Genomic DNA, 20,095 nt, shown 5'->3' with positions numbered 1-20,095 from the left:
GGAGAACCGAGAACTAGGGCTCACTATTTAAAAATAAGGACTCGCTCATTTAAGCGATGCGAATTTGTTTTCTGAGGGATGTGTCCTTGGGATTCGTTTCCTCAAAAGGCAGTGGAAGCAGAGTCTGAATTTTTTTTCAAGGCAGAGTTAGATAGATTCTTGATTGTCTGGGGTAGGCAAGAATGTGAAGTTGAATCAGATCAGCCATGATCTTACTGAATGGCAGGTCAGGCTCGAGGGGCTGAGTGACCACCACCTCCTGCTGATTTGTATGACAACTCTGCTTGTATTGTAGGGACCATGTTGTATAGAGGAAACTGCTTCAGGGTGGGGGAGAAGGTTGTAGATTGGAAGATTACAGGGGTCCTACTAGGAAGAATAGCATTTTTGGTATAGTAGCTGTGTAGCCCCAAAATGGAAAACTAGATAAACTACACAAAATGCAGTTAATCATCCAGACTTCTGTTTCTAGTTCTTATTGTCTTATACAATGATTGTTTTGAATTGGGAAGTGTAAATGAACAACTTTTCAGTCATCTTATTTGATCTTGGTCTAATATTGGAGCTTTGTTTGCTTAAAGTTGACTTTGAATTGCAACATTTAAACGTCATTCATTGCTCTTTCTCCAGACATATGCAAGTGCTCCCAATCCTGATGACCCTGAGGACTTCCCAGCTCTTGCTTGAAGCAGAATTGAAGTTTAGGAGTTGGCACCAGTCTTGAAGAAAATAAGTTTCGGCACATCAAGATGAGGCTTTTTGCTTCCATGTGTAACACTGACAAGGAGTGGCAGTTGGCTCGCAACTACTGAAATTGGACTTTCCTGTTCACTACTGGGTGTGAACAGACCTCACTTCATGCGTGTGGATGAAAGATGGGTGGAATATGGCATTACTACTGAGTTTTCAGCACCTCCCTTTGTGCTTACTTGTGTGATATTGGCAAATGTCTTAAACTGCTGAAGAGAGAGGTATATTTGATGTTTAAAAAAAGCTATATATTAAAAATATTGAATTGTTTGCTTGATTTGTAATGGTTTCCTGAAAAAGCACACGGGTAAGAGAATGCAGCTTATATTCCGACAGACAAGATGGTTCCATCATTTGGTTGACTGTAAATTTTGAAGTATTGCAGGCATGTTACAGAAATGGCCTACTTTGGTGCCTATCCAGCAGAAGTAGCTGCAATTGCAATCTTGAAGCCATTTTGAATATTATGTGCACATGTCCTTGAACTTGAAGAGTTGCTTATTAGATCACAAATTTAAAAAACACAACCAAAAAATCTTTTTTCCCCTAGTGTCAGTTTTTGGAAGCCAAGTGTTAAATTTGTGAAGTTTGGACTAACTTATGTAAAGGGGAAAGACTGCATAATTTGCCTTTTTGGTAAATGATTGTGAAAACTTGATAGAATAAATGCAGATTTGTTGAAAGTTAGTTTTTATCTCATCTCTTCCCAAATTGCCAAAATCTCAACTCCATGTGTAACAATCTTCTAAAGTCCAGTATCTTCCAACGTATAAACTACCAAGTATATATCAGTCACACTAGGCACTTTAACAAAAATCTGAATGTTATCATTACAATGGAGTAACCAATTAAGTTATGGAATTCCATTAGATGCATTAAAAAAATAATGGGTTAGAATCATTTCATATTCACAGCTGTGCATTTCCCAGTACCTGGCTTGAGTTATGTAATTTCCTTGAAGCTGATTGCCCATCTGACATTTAAACACGCAGAGCATGACCCATTTGGGTGAACCCTTGTCTTGCATAATGCATAGCTGGAGGCTATTAATCCTATTGCAAAAGCCTACTTAAAACTTACAGTAAAATTGTAGCATTCTCCCTTTGTAATCCCTTCAGTCTTGATGCTGCTTGTCTTTCCTGGAGTGGCTGAAGTTTTTGCTGCTCATTGCCTATCTCAAACTAGCATGCTGGGAGAAAAGTCCAACTTTCTGTAGGGATTGGGACAGGTTCTATTCTGTTAGGAATTTCTCGTGCGGTTTCTTCAAGCACTGAAGCCCATCATAATGGGGCTGGGGCAGTGTTGTGCATAGAAACATAGAAAAACTACAGCACAATACAGACCCTTCAGCCCACAAAGTTGTGCCAAACATGTCCCTCCCTTAGCGATTACTAGGCTTACCTATAACCCTCTATCTTACTAAGTTCCATGTACTTATCTAAAAGTCTCTTAAGACCCTATTGAATCCGCCTCCACCACCGTTGCTGGCAGCCTATTCCACGCACCCACCGCCCTCAGTGAAAAACTTACCCCTGACATCTCTGTACCTACTCCCCAGCACCTTAAACCTGTCGTCTTGTGGCAACCATTTCAGCCCTGGGAAAAAGCCTCTGACTAGCCACTCGATCAGTACCTCTCAACATCTTATACACCTCTATCAGGTCACCCCTCATCCTTCGTCTCTCCAAGGAGAAAAGGCTGAGCTCACTCAACCTATCCTCATAAGGCATGCCACCCAACCCAGGCAACATCCTTGTAAATCTCCTCTGCACCCTTTCTATGGCTTCCACATCCTTCCTGTAATGAGGCGACCAGAACTGAGCACAGTACTCCAAGTGTGGTCTGACCAGGGTCTTATATAGCTGCAACATTATCTCATGACTCCTAAACTCAATTCCTCGATTGATGAAGGCCAGTACACCATACGCCTTCTTAACCACAACCTCAACCTGCACAGCTGGTTTGAGCGTCCTATGAACTTGGACCCCAAGATCCTTCTGATCTTCCACACTGCAAAGACTCCTACCATTATTATATTCTGCCATCCTATTTGATCTGCCAAAATGAACCACCTCACACTTATCTGGGGTGAACTCCATCTGCCACTTCTTCGCCCAGTCTTGCATCCTATCAATGTCTCGCTGCAACTTCTGACATCCCTCCACACTATCCACAACACCACCAACCTTTGTGTCATCAGCAAACTTACCAACCCATCCCTCCACTTCCTCATCCAAGTCATTTATAAAAATCACAAAGAGTAAGGGTCCCAGAACAGATCCCTGGGGCACTCTACTGGTGACCGACCTCCATGCAGAATATGACCCATCTATAACCACTCTTTGCCTTCTGTGGGCAAGTCAGTTCTGGATCCACAAAGCAATGTCCCCTTGGATCCCATGCCCCCTCACTTTCTCAATAAGCCTTGCATGGGGCACCTTATCAAATGCCTTGCTGAAGTCCTCATATACTACATCTACTGCTCTTCCTTCATCAATGCGTTTAGTCACATCCTCAAAAAATTCAATCTGGCTCGTACAGCATGATCTGCCTTTGACAAAGCTATGCTGACTATTCTTAATCATATTATACCACTCCAAATGTTCATAAATCCTGCCTCAGGATCTTCATCAACTTACCAACCACTCAGGTTAGACTCACTGGTCTATAATTTCCCAGGCTCTCTCTACTCCCTTTCTTGAATAAAGGAACAACATCCACAATCCTCCGGAACCTCTCCCGTCTCCATTGATGATGCAAAGATCATCGCCAGAGGCTCAGCAATCTCCTCCCTCGCCTCCCACAGTAGCCTGGGGTACATCTCATCCGGTCCCAGCGACTTATCTAACTTGATGCTTTTCAAAAGCTCCAACACATCCTCTTTCTTAATATCTACATGCTCAAGCTTTTCAGTTCGCTGCAAGTCTGCACTACAACCACCAAGATCCTTTTCCATAGTGAACACTGAAGTAAAGTATTCATTAAGTACCTCTGCTACTACTTCCGGTTCCATACAAACTTTCCCACCATCACACTTGATGGATCCTATTCTTTCACGTCTTATCCTCTTGCTCTTCACATACTTGTAGAATGCCTTGGGATTTGCCTTAATCCTGCCTGCCAAGGCCTTCTCATGACCCCTTCTGGCTCTCCTCATTTCCTTCTCAAGATCCTTCCTATTAGCTGTATACTCTTCTAGATCTCGAACTTCCCTGAACCTTTTGTAAGCTTTTCTTTTCTTCTTGACTAGATTCATTACAGCCTTTGTACACCACGGTTCCTGTAACCTACCATAACTTCCCTGTCTCACTGGAATGTTGCTATGCAGAACTCCAGACAAATATTCCCTGAAAATTTGCCACATTTCTTCCATACATTTCCCTGAGAAAACCTCTTTCCAATTTAAGCCTCCAATTTCCTGCCTGATAGCCTCATAATTCCCCTTACTCCAATTAAACACTTTTCTAACTTGTCTGATCCTATCTCTCTCCAATGCTATTGTAAAGGAGATAGAATTATCACTATCTCCAAAATGCTCTCCCACAGAGATCTGACACCTGCCCAGGTTCATTTCCCAATACCAAATCAAGTACAGCCTCTCCTCTTGTAGGCTTATCTACATAAGACTGCATAAGTATGTCACATTTCCTGTGGATAGAGTTTGTCAGTCACTACAAGAGAAACTAATAGGAGTCGGCCATTTGTTCCCTTGCGGCCTGCTCCACCAATCAAGGTCATGGCTGGTTTGGCCTTAAGTTACATTTTCCTGCCTGCCCCCGCTGACTCCCTTGTCAATCCAGGAGTACCTGTTCCAATAGCTGTATTTGTGGACTTTGTATGCCAATTTTAACTTGCTTTACTTTTAGCCTATGTTGAGACAAAATGCATGCTTTGGTCTTTGTCTTCAGTAACTTAAACTGACAAACAGTGATGTGTGTGAAAAGCTGCTCATCATTGGTAGGCTTTCTTCACCCTTACAGACCAGAACCAGCTGCAAGATAGATTTGTATCTTAAGGTTGCATTGAAGTCTAAAACAGTCTTACACTTTAGCTTGACCTGAAGTGTTAGCAATTTGAGGCTCAAGCTCTGAAGGGTCTGTATTAAGCAGTTGGTGATGGATTAAGCTTAGTTTACAACACCAGACAATTTAAAAGTGGTGATCAACATTTACCACAATGAGTGACTGATGTTTTTGTAATTAATGGAAGTCTTTGAGATAATAGCTGTTGGGAAGGTATTCTTTTTGGTAAAGAGCTGGTGAAGCTTAGCACCTATCTTGCTGGAGCCAATAAGCTTAGTATTGTTGGCCACAGCAAAACAAATCAATCTAAAGCTCTGAAATGTCTCAAGTTGAACTGTACAAATGGGTTCTTTAGGAGACGATATCCGTAAAAATTTGGAAGAGTTCTCTGACAAGTCCAGTAAATAACAGAACTAATATTCCAGGTCATTTAGAGATTGACTTGAGCTGAGCTTAATAAGGTTAGATGTGAAATTCTTCCCACTCTTAACTTGCCCTAGCAGATGGTATAAATCAATCATGGGTGACAGACTTTATATGTTGGCAGATACTGAAGAATGCTTGGCTGTGGAGTAAATAAACTTTCCAAAAGACCAAGGGAAAGATGAGTTTTGAAATGGAATGCACTGCCTGAAAAGGGGTGGAAGTAGATTCAATGCTAACTTCTGAAGTGGAATTGGGGATTATTCTTGCAGGTGGAAAAAAATACAGACCAGTGAGCAAAGAGTGGGACTAATTGGAGTGGTACTGGGATTAGCACTGCTTCCTCAGCACCAAGAACCTAGTTCAATTCCAGCATAGGTCATGGTCTGTGTGGAGTTTGCACTTTCTCCCCATGTCTGCATGGATTTCCTCCCACAGTTCAGAGAATGTGAAGGTTGGGTGGATTAGCCACGCTGAATTGCCCCTTAATGTCCAAAGATGTGTAGGTTAGGAGGATTAGTGCGGTAACAGGGCCTGCGTAAGATGCTATGTCAGTCAGTGCAGACTCCTGCACCATACAGATTCAATGAATTTCAAACAGCAGTGACCAATATGATACTACACTGATGATGGGCTTGTATTTGTCCCATTGTTATTGCATTTCCAACTCTCTGGAACTGATGGGAGTCATTTAAGGTATTGTTTACAAACATGATTCAAATCATCAGAATCTTTAAATAAATACAAATACTTAAAATGCCATATGTTTATTTAAAAGGTTTATATACTGCATACATACATTTCTGTACAAAATAAGTATATATATCTATATAGATTTGCATTTAGACAGATCAAATGTTAACAGATTAAACCAGAGAAACAATACAATGCCATAGTTTAAAAATACCCTCAACCCAAATAATTTGTGAAATTAGAAAACAGAAGACGAACACCAGTTATACTGGATCAGAGATTCCAGTGAAGACTTTGACAAGCAGATGCACATTACAATCCAACCAGAATTAAAAATTCATTTTAGCTTGAAGATAAAAATCTGACTCCTAACATTTTGTGCAGTACAGTATTGCTTTTTAGCAGTTTAAGTACATCATACAATAAAGCTTATTTTCTGATGCTATTACAGTACTGTACCAGACAAACTGCACACCTCCAATCCACAACACAATTGTATAGCTAAAATCCATTCCAGAAGACTCAACTGCAAAAAAGACTGAAAATACAATTTGTTCATGCATATAAAAATATCCTTATACCCCAATTTGGGTCAACTTTATATCATTTCTCTCCCATAAACAACAGCACTCCTACTGTTCCAAATCAACTCTACCACATGATGGATAGAACAACTGTCTAAATGGTAGCTGATTACAAGGTCACTTGGCTTTTGTAGATTTTGGACTTGATAATTTCATTTTAACAATGTAATGTTGATCCTTTATCTTATGTATTAAGTAATTATCATTTTACTTCACTGAAGATGTAAGCCCCAGTATCATTACAAATTTAAAGTCAAATAATTTTTAAACAATTTATTTAAAACTGTACAGATAAAGGCCTTAGGATCTTTTCAGCTTTGGATGGTGGCCTACGTGGAAGAACATTGGGTTCTTGCCTGGGGCATTTTGTTTTATTGCTAACAGATTCAAAAAATAAAACATGTAGAATAAGATATCTCTATCTTTACATAATCATGAAAACTGTTAGAACTGACAAGAACCTCAATGGGGTAAATGCACACCCAAGTTTAGAATTGTAAGAGGCATGATCTGGTACTATGGAATACTTCATAATTAGCAGGGGGGAAAAAAATCAAAATAGCAACTTTCATAGTTGAAAGTTTAATTTTTTTAAAAATGGAATTAAATTCCAAATTTCCTTCAATATCCAGATTCTTCATATTTACCATTCTCTGGAAAACAACTAATGAAAATACATGGCATGTAGTTTTTCACTTCATACCATACCATACAAGTATTTCATTGTACTATGCTACTTTGGCTATAGGACGGTGTTAAAGGCCTGACTTCTGCCTGACAGCTCAGGTACAACAATACATTGTGCTACAGGACAGAAAACACATTTGCATTCAAAAATGTTTCTTAATATTCTTGACAATTCATTTAGTACATCAGTTGCAAATGCTTATAAAGGTCCATTATCACCATTGCTTGCTATGTTGTGCGCAGAAACTTCTCAAGGTGGAATGGCAGCTGAGTTCAGGACAGTCATTTTGCAGAATCCTGGTGACACAAAGGGATGCTGTTCTGGAATAAATTCCTAGTTGAGAAAATGTAATTCTCCAGTTTCCTCCGTAAATGTTCCAAGGTGTCACTCCAAAATGTGAATGTTAACGGAGCAGTGGTACTTTAGTGCTAATAGTAGAGTGACTTTAACAACAGATATAAAGAAAAGTTAGCGTAACCCAGTAAACTATAATTTATTATGCACTTTATAAATTCTGTACTAATCAACTAATTCAAGAAATTGACCAAAAACAGTACTAGATTTGTTGGAGATTCATTTTCAACAACTTAAATGAACATTAATAAATTTAGCAAAGCTGGTGATGGACTAGGCCGTTTCTGATTAAATTCCTTTGGAAAGAAGCTTTTTGGCACGTAATGATAGTCAAGTATTAAACTACAAAATCTGGGGGCAATCACATCCCACGGCACATTATTTAAACAGGTACAAGCATGTTCTTTTTAATTTAAAAAGCCAAAGATTAAGGCAGGTTAGTTTTGTTATAAACATTTTTAGCCCAAGATAACTCTCAAATCAATTTGAAGATGAGGCGGCACTTACTGGGTTACAACAGTTCTACATCAGGGTAGGGGATAGTGGTGGCATAGCACGGACCTGATGAGAGACACCAGCAGAGAATAAGAGGGAGTGCAAGGGCATGATCAGAGACATCAGTGTTAAAGGATAACAGGGAGGGCGCACACACATACAGCATAGATCTGATTGGAGACACCAGCAATGGCAGCAGAGAAAAAGTGGAGACCTGATTGAGGTATTTCCAAAAAAAACCAGGCAGTGACAAAAGCAAGCAGTGGCATCAGAAGGGGAGGTAGGCTATTGGTTGGTGAGTGTTTTAAAATAAGACTAAGACAGTGGTTTAAAGCAGGACTGGAAACTAAGTACTGTATTAAATTTATTGCTTAACTAGTTAAAACTAACATTTAAATCAGGAAACCACATGTGCAAGAAATATAGGGTGATGATATTGGGGGACTTTTAAGTATCCAATACTGATTAGAATATTAAAGGGCAAGAAGCGCTCAGGAGAATTTCCTTCAACAGAATGTTCTTGGTCCAACAAAATGTTGGATCTGGTACTATGCCATGTGGACAGAGTGTGGGGAACACTTGGGTAAGAGTGATTATTTTATCATGAGGTTTAAATTGGCAATGGAAAAGAGTAAGCAACAATTCAAAGTAGAACTTCAATGGGATGAGGGGAGATCGAGCGAAGGTAAAACAGAACCAATGAATTGATAGAAAAAACTAATGGGGCTATCTTTAAGGAAATGTTTTTCAGGTACAGGCTAGATACATTCCAGAAGTGTATAAGATAAGGAACCAGGGTCAGGGCTTACTGGATGCTGAGGAGAATGGTGAATATAATGGAACAAGAACAAGACAGTGTATGATGCATGTCAGGTGAACTCGAAGTGAGAACCAGACTAACATAGTAAATTAAGTGAAGAGGAAAATATGATAGCAAAGAATGTATGAAAATACATCGGTGGTCAACTTAAAATAACCTATAGATCTTCTGATGGCATGTAAACAGCAAATGGGTAGTAAAATGTGGGGTAAGGCCTACTCGGGACTAGGGATAATATATGATTGAATGCGCAGGGTCAGGCTAAAATACGGAGTACTTTATATCAGTGCTGACAAAACATCAGAAGAGAAGATAGGTAATGGATGGGGTGAAAATTGATAGGAAGGATATAGTACAAGGGCTGGCTACTGTTACATTTGGCGTACTATGCTTTAAACTTAGGTTAAAACGAAGGGAATAATGTGACTATTCTGAATTCTGCCTGACAACAAGCCTGGTTTAGTCATTGGACTGGCTGAGTAGGGCGAAAAATTTTCACACCAAGGAGCAAAGGGCAAGGACATCTGTGCTAACAGTAAATAGACTTGCCAGCTCCAAGCTTCTGAGGCAAAAGAAAAAGAACAGCAGTTGTGCTCAGCATAGCTAAGAGGCATCAGTTCTTAGCGAGCTACTAAAACCAGATGTGGAAGGGGGTGGGGGGGGGGGTCTCTAGTCAAGGAGATGCATTCTGAATCCATCTAAGGAATCTTGCAGTTTCATCCTGGTGTGGTCAGGGAAGAAGAATCATCATTGGAGCAGGCTTCACTGCTGGTAGTGGGATATGGGCAATTCTCTAAATACCAAGGGAGAGACAGTCATTCGAAGTTACTACCCAGTGAACTGGGGAAACATTAACTGATTGGAAGCTGGGAACAACTGTGGACTGCTTGCTAGAAGGACTGTAATTCTGTGGAGATTGTGATGTGCGAAAGGGGAATGTATAAATTGCCTACAAAAATTGTTTAGTTCAGTGTTTTTAGTAACTTGTTACACTAAAAACTTAATATAAAAACTTGTGATGTCACCCTTTTCAGCTGTTAACTGGAAGTTTGCATTTCTTTATAAGTGATATTGGTCTCCACAGGAATCATAACAAATGGGGAGGAGCTCTTATGGGATCTTGAATCTACAGCAGAGACCAGTATGCTGGTTTGATCAGCGTTAACAAGTACAAGATTTCACTGACTTCTTAAGATGGCTGTCTTTTGCTAGAAGCTCTCTTCAAAAAAAAAGAGGACTTGTTTTTGAGTTCCTTGATCACATTTTAATTTAAAAGCAGTGGTAGAAAAATTAGAAATAGATTTAAAATTAGGCACAAAAAAAAAAAGAGATAGTTGAGGTATTGGCTCAGCACTTGAATTGAGGAAGAAAAGACGGATCAAGATGAACTTGTTAGGAAACCAAAGGTAGTTTTAAGGGTTGGAAATAAGGTATAGGTTAGGTGGATTTAATTTAATGTTTCTGTGCCTGGAAGAGACCTATAGTTAGATTCATGCAGGACAAAGATGTTTGAATGTGTGGGGACTGATTAAAATCCAATTGTGATTCTATTGTGCTTAGAGAGGGTTACATGAAAAAACATTTTAAAACCTCTCAATAATACTTTCACTTAGCAGTTTGCATTCTGAAATCCAGTCCAGGGTTTTCAAATGATACTTTTAAACAAAGCAAATCCAGTCCAGGAATTTACACCAATCCTTTTAGGATTTCTCGGTCTTCAGGGCTTTTCCTCACTCTGAGATCCAGCCAACAGTTCCCAAAGATATGTCAATTCACATTCCACAGGCTGTAATAAAGTTTCCCAAACCTGAAAGTCACTTCAGATGTCTTTCTGATGTCTCAGGCTTCCTCCAAGCTTTGTCTATCTTTACTTCAGTCATCTGTTCTCGTACCTTTAACCTGAGACCGCCTGGAAACATGTCTTCATTTCTTTACTTTCCTTAACTAGCTGCTCTTTAGATAATCATTACTCATAGAAGGTAGGAATGGGAGGAGGCTATTTGGCTCTTTGAGCCTGCTCCGCCTTTCATTACGATCATGGCTGATCATCCAACTCAATAGCCTAATCCTGCTTTTTCCCCATAACCTTTGATCCCATTCTCCCCACGTGCTACATCCAGCCGCCATTTGAATAAGTTCAATGTTTTAGCATCAACTACTTCCTGTGGTAATGAATTCCACAGGCTCACCACTCCATCCTAAATGGTCTACCCTGAATCCTCAGACTGTGAGCCCTGGTTCTGGACTCCCCCACCATCGGGAATATCCTCCCTGCATCTACCCTGTCTAGTCCTGTTAGAATTTTATAAGTCTCTATGAGATCCCCCTCATTCGTCTGAACTCCAGCGAAAACAATCCTAACCTAGTCAATCTCTCTTCATACATCAATCCCGCCATCAGCCTGGTAAACCTTCGCTGCACTCCCTCGAGAGCAAGAACATCCTTCCTCAGAAAAGGAGACCAAAACTGCACACAATGCTCTAGGTGTGACCTCACCAAGTGTTGTATAATTGCAACAACACATCCCTGCTCTTGTACTCGAAATCTCTCGCAATGAAGGCCAACATGCCATTTACCTTCTTTACCGCCTGCTGCACCTGCATGCTTACCTTCAGTGACTGGTGCACAAGGACACCCAAGTCCCGCTGCACACTCCCCTCTCCCAATTTACAGCCATACTCCATTGTTTATTGAGTGAAAAATAAATAAACCAACAGGCCATTGCTTAGCAACAGGAGGCCACTTCCCAGAGAGAAAGAGACGGCTTTCTTTGTTCTTAGTTTTAACTGGAAGCTAAAGCAATTGGAGATATGTAGACAACAAGAAGGCAACTCTGCTAAAAGCAGTTAGTTTAGAAGGCTGGAGGGGGAACATCTCTCTCAGCTTTGTTATAAGAGAAAACATACAATGGAGTAATGGTTACCTAAAGAGCAGCTAGTTAAGGATACCAAAGAAATGAAGAGAAGTTTCCAGGTGGTCTGAGGTTAAAAGTACAAGAACAGATGACCATAAGTAAAGACAGAGCTCGGAGGAAACCTGAGACACCAGAAAGTCATCAGGAGCGATTTTCAGGTTTGAGAGATTTTGCTACAGCCTGTGGAACATGAATTGAAATATCTGTGGGAACTGCAGGCTGGATCTCAGAGTGGGTAAAAGCCCTTAAGACAAGAAATCCTAAAGGGGGTTGGTGTAAAATCCTGGACTAGATTCACTGGTGAAAGTGGAGCAGAAACTTTGTTCAAAAGTGTCATCTGTAAAACCTGGCCTGGATTTTGGAACACAAACCATTAAGTGAAAGGCTTACTGGTGAGAAGATTTTAATGCATGTTTTTGGGAGAGGAATTTGGAAACTCTCACATGACAATCATTTGGGGAGATTCGGAGTAGAAATTCAGACTTTCACTTGGGTTTAGACAGGAGTGTGTATTTGACCACAGCCAATCTGCATGTGTTAATGAAACCATTGTAGCTTCAAAAGTACTTTGTTATCCATGTTAAATCGTAAAACCCATGTGTATTTAAACAAAGGAGGAATAAAGGAGTATTGTATTATAATCCATTTTTTTCATGATTAATAAATGTTTTCTCTTGTTAAAAGTAATTAGCGGTTCTGTGACTCTGTTCCTCCACCTTTGATTAAACAAAAAGTAAAAGTAATGGTCTTCCCGTCCAGGTACATCAACTGTGATCGTAACAAACTGCAGATTGAGTTGTCCAGGATTTGGTGATAAATGAAGCAGCTTGAAATGGGAAATGAAAAAATGGGAATTCAAAGAGGAGGAAAGGGAAATGAAAGAACTTGAAAACGTGAACTGCAAACAGTGAGGAAATTTAAACTAGAAAGGGAAAGGTTTTCATTATGCAAGCGTGGAACAGCAGGCAGGCTCGACAATGGGTCAGATTTAACTCCTGGCTTTGATTTGGCAAGGAATATTTGCCTACTGCCTAAATTCAGTGAGAAAGGAGTGGAAATGTATTTTGTCCCATTTGAGAAACCTTACAAAGTTACAGTGGCCACAGAAAATTTGGACAATCCTAATACAGAGTTTAGTAAGGAAAACAATGGAGGTTTTTTCAACTCTTCATAGAATGAATCATAGAATCCCTACAGTACAGAAAGAGGCCATTCAGCCCATCGAGTCTGCACTGACCACAATCCCACCCAGGCCTTACCCCCATATCCCTACATATTTTACCCACTAATCCCTCGAACCTATGCATCTCAGGACACTAAGGGGCAATTTTTAGCATGGCCAATCAACCTAACCTGCACATCTTTGGACTGTGGGAGGAAACCGGAGCACCCGGAGGGAACCCACGCAGGCACGAGGAGAATGTGCAAACTCCACACAGACAGTGACCCAAGCCGGGAATCGAACTCGGGTCCCTGGAGCTGTGAAGCAGCAGTGCTAACCACTGTGCTACCATGCCACCCATAATGAACAGTCCACAGCTTATGATATGGTTAAGACTGCAGTCCCAGAAGCCAACAGGCAAAGGTTTAGAAATTTGAAGAGACAGAATTGGCCGTTTATGGAATTTGCTGGAGAAAAAGTGTGTTTGATCAGTTATATAGGATAATGAAAATGGAGCAAGATTTTGAAAACCTTGAGAGGTGACGTCATTGGACGAATGTATAACTAGTATTGCTTTAGGAATCAGGTTCCACCTAGAAGAATGTAAAGTTGCTAAAGTAAGAAAAGCTGCAATTTTAGCAGATAATTCCGAACTATCCCACAAACGCAGAGGGAGCAGTAAACCTTTGTCTGCAAACCCAGATACAAGTGAGTTGATAGTGAATAGATCACTAATTGCAATGAGTGACAGCAGTAAGGAAGACATATGCAGCTTAGAATAGTGAAAAAAATAGTGCGAGACATATAAAAGTGACCAACACTAGATGAAAGCTAAGTCAGGAGCTTTCATGGGCATGTCTAGTGTTTCTCCAGAAAATACTGCACCAGTGAGTGAAGCTGAGGCCAATCAATACCACTGAATGTATTTATAGTCGTGCAAGTCAGAGACAAAAGATAATAGGAATTTTATATTTGAGAGTAAAGTAACTCCATTTTTGTCCGATAAAGGAGTCAAAAAGATTTTGTTCTTGGATATGGGGTCAGTTCGAAGCTCGAGAACAACATGAATTCCTCTCCAGAGTTTGCCAAATAAAAGTATATTGATAGAGGGCATTGATGGAAATGGTTTACTGTTCCCTTGTGTAGTGTGAATTTGAATTGTGCTTCAGTCAATTGGTCTGTTATCTTTGGAATGGTCTCAAAATTGCCCATGAATGATATTGATTTTATACTGGGAAATGATCTAGTGGGATATAAAAGTGCTCCCACCTCCAAGGATGGTAGGCAAGTCCATAGAAATTGACAATATTCCAGAGAATCAAGGACTATTTGTAATCCTGCTTTAGAAAGTACTGTTTCCACTAAAGATATAGCAAAGAATCAAAAGTTCAGGCTCTTGAGAGTAATGAACCTTTGAAACCTCCGACTGGGGTAATGTCAAATGCAAATGAACTGAAACCACTGCTTTCAAATTGCCTGCAGATCCCTAATCTCAGCTGCATGTGTTAAAACAGAATACAGTAGCAGTGCTCCAGGCTAATGGACAAACAGAGACCGTGCTTTAATCCAAAATGATTTGGCTCTTTACTGTAGAATTACGAGGTCAGTTTAAGGTTTTGGCGCCTAAAACAAAACTTCAGAATGAAGAAGCTGTAGCTCCTGTTCTGAAAAAATTAAACAAAACTTACACTGAATGGAAAGATGAATAACAGAAAAAATATAAAAGACCACGACAGCGAATTAAAAAATGTGAAGAATTCTTGTCGGAAGGAAGGTAAACATAATCTCATTGAGGTTCTTAAGGAAGGAGAACCATAATCCCGTGTTTAAACAGGATAAAGACAACTTTGCTAGTTGCCAAGCTGAGAATTTTTTGTGGAATTAGACATTAAAAAAAACAGGATGAAATTGGAGGTCAAACATTAAGATTTGGGTCGTGGCTCACAGACTGATCCTAAAGGAAAACAGAAGGAAACACTGAATCCAGAAGGTAGAGAGGGAATTTCTTCTGAGTCTATGATTTATACCTGCTGGGATTCCAAAGCAAGAGGGACTCCCAGAACTCAGCAATATTGTTCATGTCAACGTTTCCCAAACTGATTCAGTTACGCCATCTTTTAACTAAGCACATGGAAGCACGAACTTTAATCGTCACGAGAAAGGAGTTTTCAGCAAAGAAACTAATCCTTAGTCATAAGGAAAGACTTTAAGAAGAGTTGTAAAAAGGACTTCAATTCCCAATTGTTACATGCACTTGGATTAAATAAACATTATGCTGCCAAGATGGGATTGTTTAATAAGAAATGTGACAGCACTGGGGGATAATGGTACTTTTACTGTATGCTGTACGTTAGTTGTTAGAGTGTATAGAATGTTATGAGTTGTTACATTTTGATTAGTGCTCATGAAAACTCATCACTTCATTTATTAGTATTACAATTATGGAAGATTATAATATTCTGGACTTAACTTAAAATGAAGAGGGTCGTGTGAGTTCCGCCTGACAAGCAGCCTGGCTTAGTCAAGAGACTGGCAAAGCAAGGTGTGAACTTCTCAGACTTGGGAGCAAAATGACAAGGGCAGCTGTGCTAACAGTAAATAGTCTTGCCAGCTCCAAGCTTTTGGGCAGGAGGTGGCACAGGAAAAAGTACAGCAGTAAATGTGTTCGTCAGAGAGAAGCTGCAGGTTGTACGTTATGGAAATTAGCGGCGGAGAGACACTGTCTCTAGTCGAAGGGACAATTCTGAAGCGATCTAAGGAATCCGGAAGATTTGTTCTGGAATGGCCAGAAGGAGGAATAATCATCGGAGTGGGCTTTACTGCCAGTAGTGGATTTGGGAAATTCCTAGAAACAGAGTGTGCCTGGAGGTAGTCACTCGAAGTGACTACATGTCAATGTGAACCCAATGGTAGCATTTTTCATGAGTAACAAGGAAGGTTGTTGAAACAAATATATCGCATGTGGTCTACATGGTTGTTAAAAAAGTATCAAATAAAAGGCTGGTTACCAAAACTGAGATTCATTGAATAATGTCTGCTTGAACAGGCAATTAGTTTTATGGACAGCTTCATTTAGAAGTGGAATTCCAGCCAACAACTTAAAAATATGCCTTTCATATTTTGCAGCTGAACCAAGCCCATGCACGCTTTTTATGTAAAATAAATGTTTCGCGCTGGTCATTAACTAAAAGCATGACCTGAATGTATTGATTGACACCAAGACATTGAATCCAATCCTTGACCATGTCAGTTTTTTTTAATCCCAAGCATTTTTAGAAAAAAAATGCAAAATAAATTAAAGATGCCATTATTGTCAAACCCTAAGCAATTCATTTAACTACTGTTTTCTAAGCTAGTGGTTCGCAAACATTTTTAGTTGGACGACCTTTTTTCAAATGGATTCGGAATCACAGTATTTTCTGTTATACCCATAGTATGAAAATGCTGCATGTGAAGAATTTTTTTCTAATCTTTTTAAAAGAACATGTTTACTTACATAAATCAGTGAGATGGATGTACCCGTTTCTCCCTGTGGTTCCTTGTCTATCCTCAGCTGTAACAAGAGGGAGCAAGAACCCAGGAAGAACAGAACCCAGATAAAGTACCAAGGGAGCAGGTGGAAAAGCAGAAGCTTGGAGAAATCAAAGGAGAACGGGGGCGGGGAGGGGGTGTTGCACAGAGTGCATTACAACAGCAAGAGGAGAGCATTAGCATGGGTGATGGTGGCAGAGAGTAGAGAATCTCTGGTCGTAGTTCACTGGCTTACTCTTACCCATGCTGCCCTGAGCAATTACCCACATGACCTGGGTTGGTCCTGCAACACAGATCCCCTGAATGATTTCTGTGGACCCCCGGGGTTTATGCATCCCAGTTTGAGAAGCACTGCCCTCTGTAGATCATTTAGATTGTCCCATCATGGTACAGATACCATGCTTAAATGTACACATTATGTCCTGATGTTTGATTTCGACATTACAAAAGAATAAATTTTAAGATCGTATGCAGAAATATTGAAAATATCTGCATACTACCTTTGATAATGCAGACCTATGGCTAATGATAGATACTAGTATGTGTACTTTAAATTGAACAAACAGAATATTTGAGCATGAATGCATTCCCCATAAATTCTACAATACTGAACAGCAGCATTTAATCTATTGCTAGATTCTACCTATGTAGTAGTTGCAGCATCTATTCGCATTTTTCCAATGGTATTAAAAATATTTCACTGATGATAATTGACAACATTGCTTTCACTTTTTAATATCAGTGACATATGCCAGCTATACTTTACAGTGAATGCTCTTGCATAATTAGACTATGCTTATTTAGTTTTATCAAGGTCCATAGTTGCCAATAGAAATTTTAAATTGGAGCAGAAAATGGAGAACCCATTCATAACACATTATGCGTAGACATGTGTAAAACTAAAACATTATTTTTTTTCTGGAAAACTCATACTTAGTTCAAGAGAACATTAGACTTTTATATTAAACTACTTTAAAAAAATACCCATAGATGCATTTCCTTACCTCAGATTATTGTTTGCAACCATGGATCTGGTTGTCCGTTTGCTCAGAGGGCTTACACCAGGAATAGCACACGGATTAGAAGGCTTGCAACTCTGTGTGCTAGACTGCAGTATTATCCTAAGTTCGTTTGCAGTTGAAATGGAGTACAAATAGAAAAATGCGTATTTAAATAAGGTCACCAAGTGCAACCTAATCATTCAAAGAACAAAGAACAAAGAACAGTACAGCACAGGAAACAGGCCCTTCGGCCCTCCAAGCTGTGCCGCTCCTTGGTCCAACTAGACCAATCGTTTGTATCCCTCCATTCCCAGGCTGCTCATGTGACATTCATTATAAATTGCTGCATCTTGTGGGTTAAATGAAATGGTTCAACACAGGGGTATTACAGTTTTGTTTTAACCCACATCAAGGTCAAGCTGAAAGGAATTTTAAATCACCAATTTAGTTTACATTGTAATTCAATTCAAATTAAGAACAGCAGGGTCAATTCAGAAGTCTCTCGAATTGCTTGACGTTTAAGGATATCTTGCTTACATATAGTTCGCACACATTTCAGAATTGCAACAATACATAAACACTTCCACACCAGTTTGCAGAGTTCTGGTTTTGAAATGAGATGACTTGGAGGGAGCCTCATTCTCATCCCTCCTCTCATTCCTACTTTTTCAACATGATCAATTACTGCTTACTACAAAAGAATGTCCTTGCAATTATATAGAAGTGTGAGGTGATGCATTTTTGTAAGAAGAGAGACAATAACAAATAAGGGGTAACATTCTTAAGGGGTGCTGAAGCAGAGGGACCTGGGTGTATATATGCACAAGTCATTAAAAGGTGGCAGGACAAGTGGAGGAAGCAGTGAATAAAGCGCATGATATTCTGGTCTTTATTAATAGGAGCATCGAGTACAGGAACAAGGAGATTATGCCAAACTTATACAAGACACTAGTTAGAGCTCAGCTAGAATATTGTGAACAGTTCCCCCTACACCATCTTCCCTGCCAAATCCTGGCTGTTATTCAAATAGTGTCCCGGGAATTTTCACAAAATCCTGGCTTAACATTTCATCTCAAGGCAGTGCAGCACTCTATCACTACTGACCTGAAAGGTCAGCTTTCATTACATGCTTATATTCTACAAAGTGGGACATGAATCCATGACCTTCTGACTTGGAGGCAAGACTGCTACTATAGAGTCAAGTCTGACATTACAAAAGATGCTCCATGTTAACTATGGCCCATATTCTATCTATCTCTGCCTTCACTCTGTTGTCTTAACTCAAACTAGTTTCACTGAGGCCCTGATAAACTGACAATTTAATTGGCTGTAAACCTATATAAGATGGTGACTAAATTATCAGGAGGATTTGCTTCAAATCATGTCCTTTGAAGTCTGAAATTTTGTAAACTTCATTCCAAATATTTGTTGAACATTGATATTAAACTTTACAAAGTTTATCCTAAGAAAACATCAAAATGAAGCAGCACTATTTTAATGAAACAAATTCTCCAAACAAGAAGGCAAGATGTAGTAGTATTGTCAGTAATCCAGAGATCTAGGGTAATCCTCTAGGGACCTGGGTTGAAATCCCACCCTGGCAGATGTTGAAATTTGAATGCAATAAAAAAAGGTCTGGAATTTAAAAAAAGTCTACTGACGACCATGAAACCATGTCATTTGCTATAAAAACCCATCAGGTTCACTAATGCCCTTTAGGGAAGGAAATCTGCCATCCTTACCTGGTCTGGCCTGGCCTACATGAGACTCCAGACCCACAGCAACATGGTTGACTCTTAAATGCCCTCAATGGTCAAGCAAGCCACACAGTTCAGGGCAACTAGGGATGGGCAATAAATGCAAACCCGCCTGGCGACCCACCTATGTCCCATGAATTAATAAAAATTAAAATTAGAATTATTGTAGAAGAGGCTCCAATTTTAATTGGGCTATAACTTCCTTGGAGTGGCAATCAGCATCGGATTGCCACTATGTGTTCACTTATCTACACCAAATTTCTTCCGTGTCTGTGTCCCCGACATTCCGACTCAGGCCAGGGGCAGACTGGGTCTTTATAATAGTCATCTAGAAGTTAGAAGAGGAGGCTTTAATTCTTCTAAGTTTTCTGCGTAACTACTGGTGTAACCCAGTCAGAACCATCTGAAGTTTCAGATTTAAATCGCATTTTCAGATGGTTCACAGGGCATTGTCCAGAAGGAGTTTGCATTTCTGGCCAATTACTATTTGCTGGATCTAGATAAAAAATTTCAGTAAAAATCCTAGTTAACCACAACCTTAACTTTACAGATAAATGTTGGCAAATCATCACGACTATGCTAATTTCACTACAAAACTACTAAACCAATGCAAATTCACTCTATATCCAGGAACACTGCAATGGTTGCACATCCAGTCATGGATGGTAGTGGACAATTAAATTAATGCGAGGACAGAAGTCCACAAATATCCCAATCCACAATGATCGCAGCAAATCACAAGGCTGAACGATTTGCAACTATCTTCAGCCAGAAGTGCGGAGTGGATGCTCTCCTCCTAAAGTCCCCAGCATCACAGATGCTGGATTTCGGCAATTAGATTCACTCGCTGTGAGACCAAGGAACAGCAGAAACACTGGATACAGCAAAGGCTACAGGCCCC

General features: G+C 39.8%; 2 protein-coding genes across 4 annotated transcripts in view; one reads left to right on the top strand and one right to left on the bottom strand.

Annotated features, from left to right (window-relative positions):
- Positions 1-1,435, top strand: part of LOC144494891 (intracellular hyaluronan-binding protein 4.S-like) — a 31,220-nt gene extending 29,785 nt beyond the window's left edge. The window contains 1 exon segment of the mRNA XM_078214401.1: positions 631-1,435. Coding sequence (XP_078070527.1) covers positions 631-687 — 57 coding nt within the window. The 3' untranslated portion in view covers positions 688-1,435.
- A 4,510-nt stretch (positions 1,436-5,945) lies between these two features.
- LOC144494890 (dual specificity protein phosphatase CDC14A-like) overlaps positions 5,946-20,095 on the bottom strand; it is a 125,932-nt gene continuing 111,782 nt past the window's right edge. For 2 of the 3 annotated variants that reach the window (XR_013498170.1, XM_078214400.1), the window contains 2 exons: positions 17,441-17,557; positions 5,949-7,603 (listed from right to left, as the gene is read on the bottom strand). Coding sequence is in view for 2 of the 3 variants with exons in the window: in XM_078214400.1 (XP_078070526.1) it covers positions 7,564-7,603; positions 17,441-17,557 (157 nt within the window). In the remaining variant the exon portion in view is untranslated. Of the gene's footprint in view, positions 7,604-17,440; positions 17,558-20,095 lie in introns of all 3 variants that reach the window. The other variant, XM_078214399.1, reaches the window with a different exon arrangement.

The sequence above is a fragment of the Mustelus asterias genome, chromosome 6 (assembly GCF_964213995.1).
Source record: "Mustelus asterias chromosome 6, sMusAst1.hap1.1, whole genome shotgun sequence".
In the NCBI taxonomy this organism is placed as follows: Eukaryota; Metazoa; Chordata; class Chondrichthyes; order Carcharhiniformes; family Triakidae; genus Mustelus; species Mustelus asterias.
This window is presented reverse-complemented; position numbering and strand designations above follow the sequence as displayed.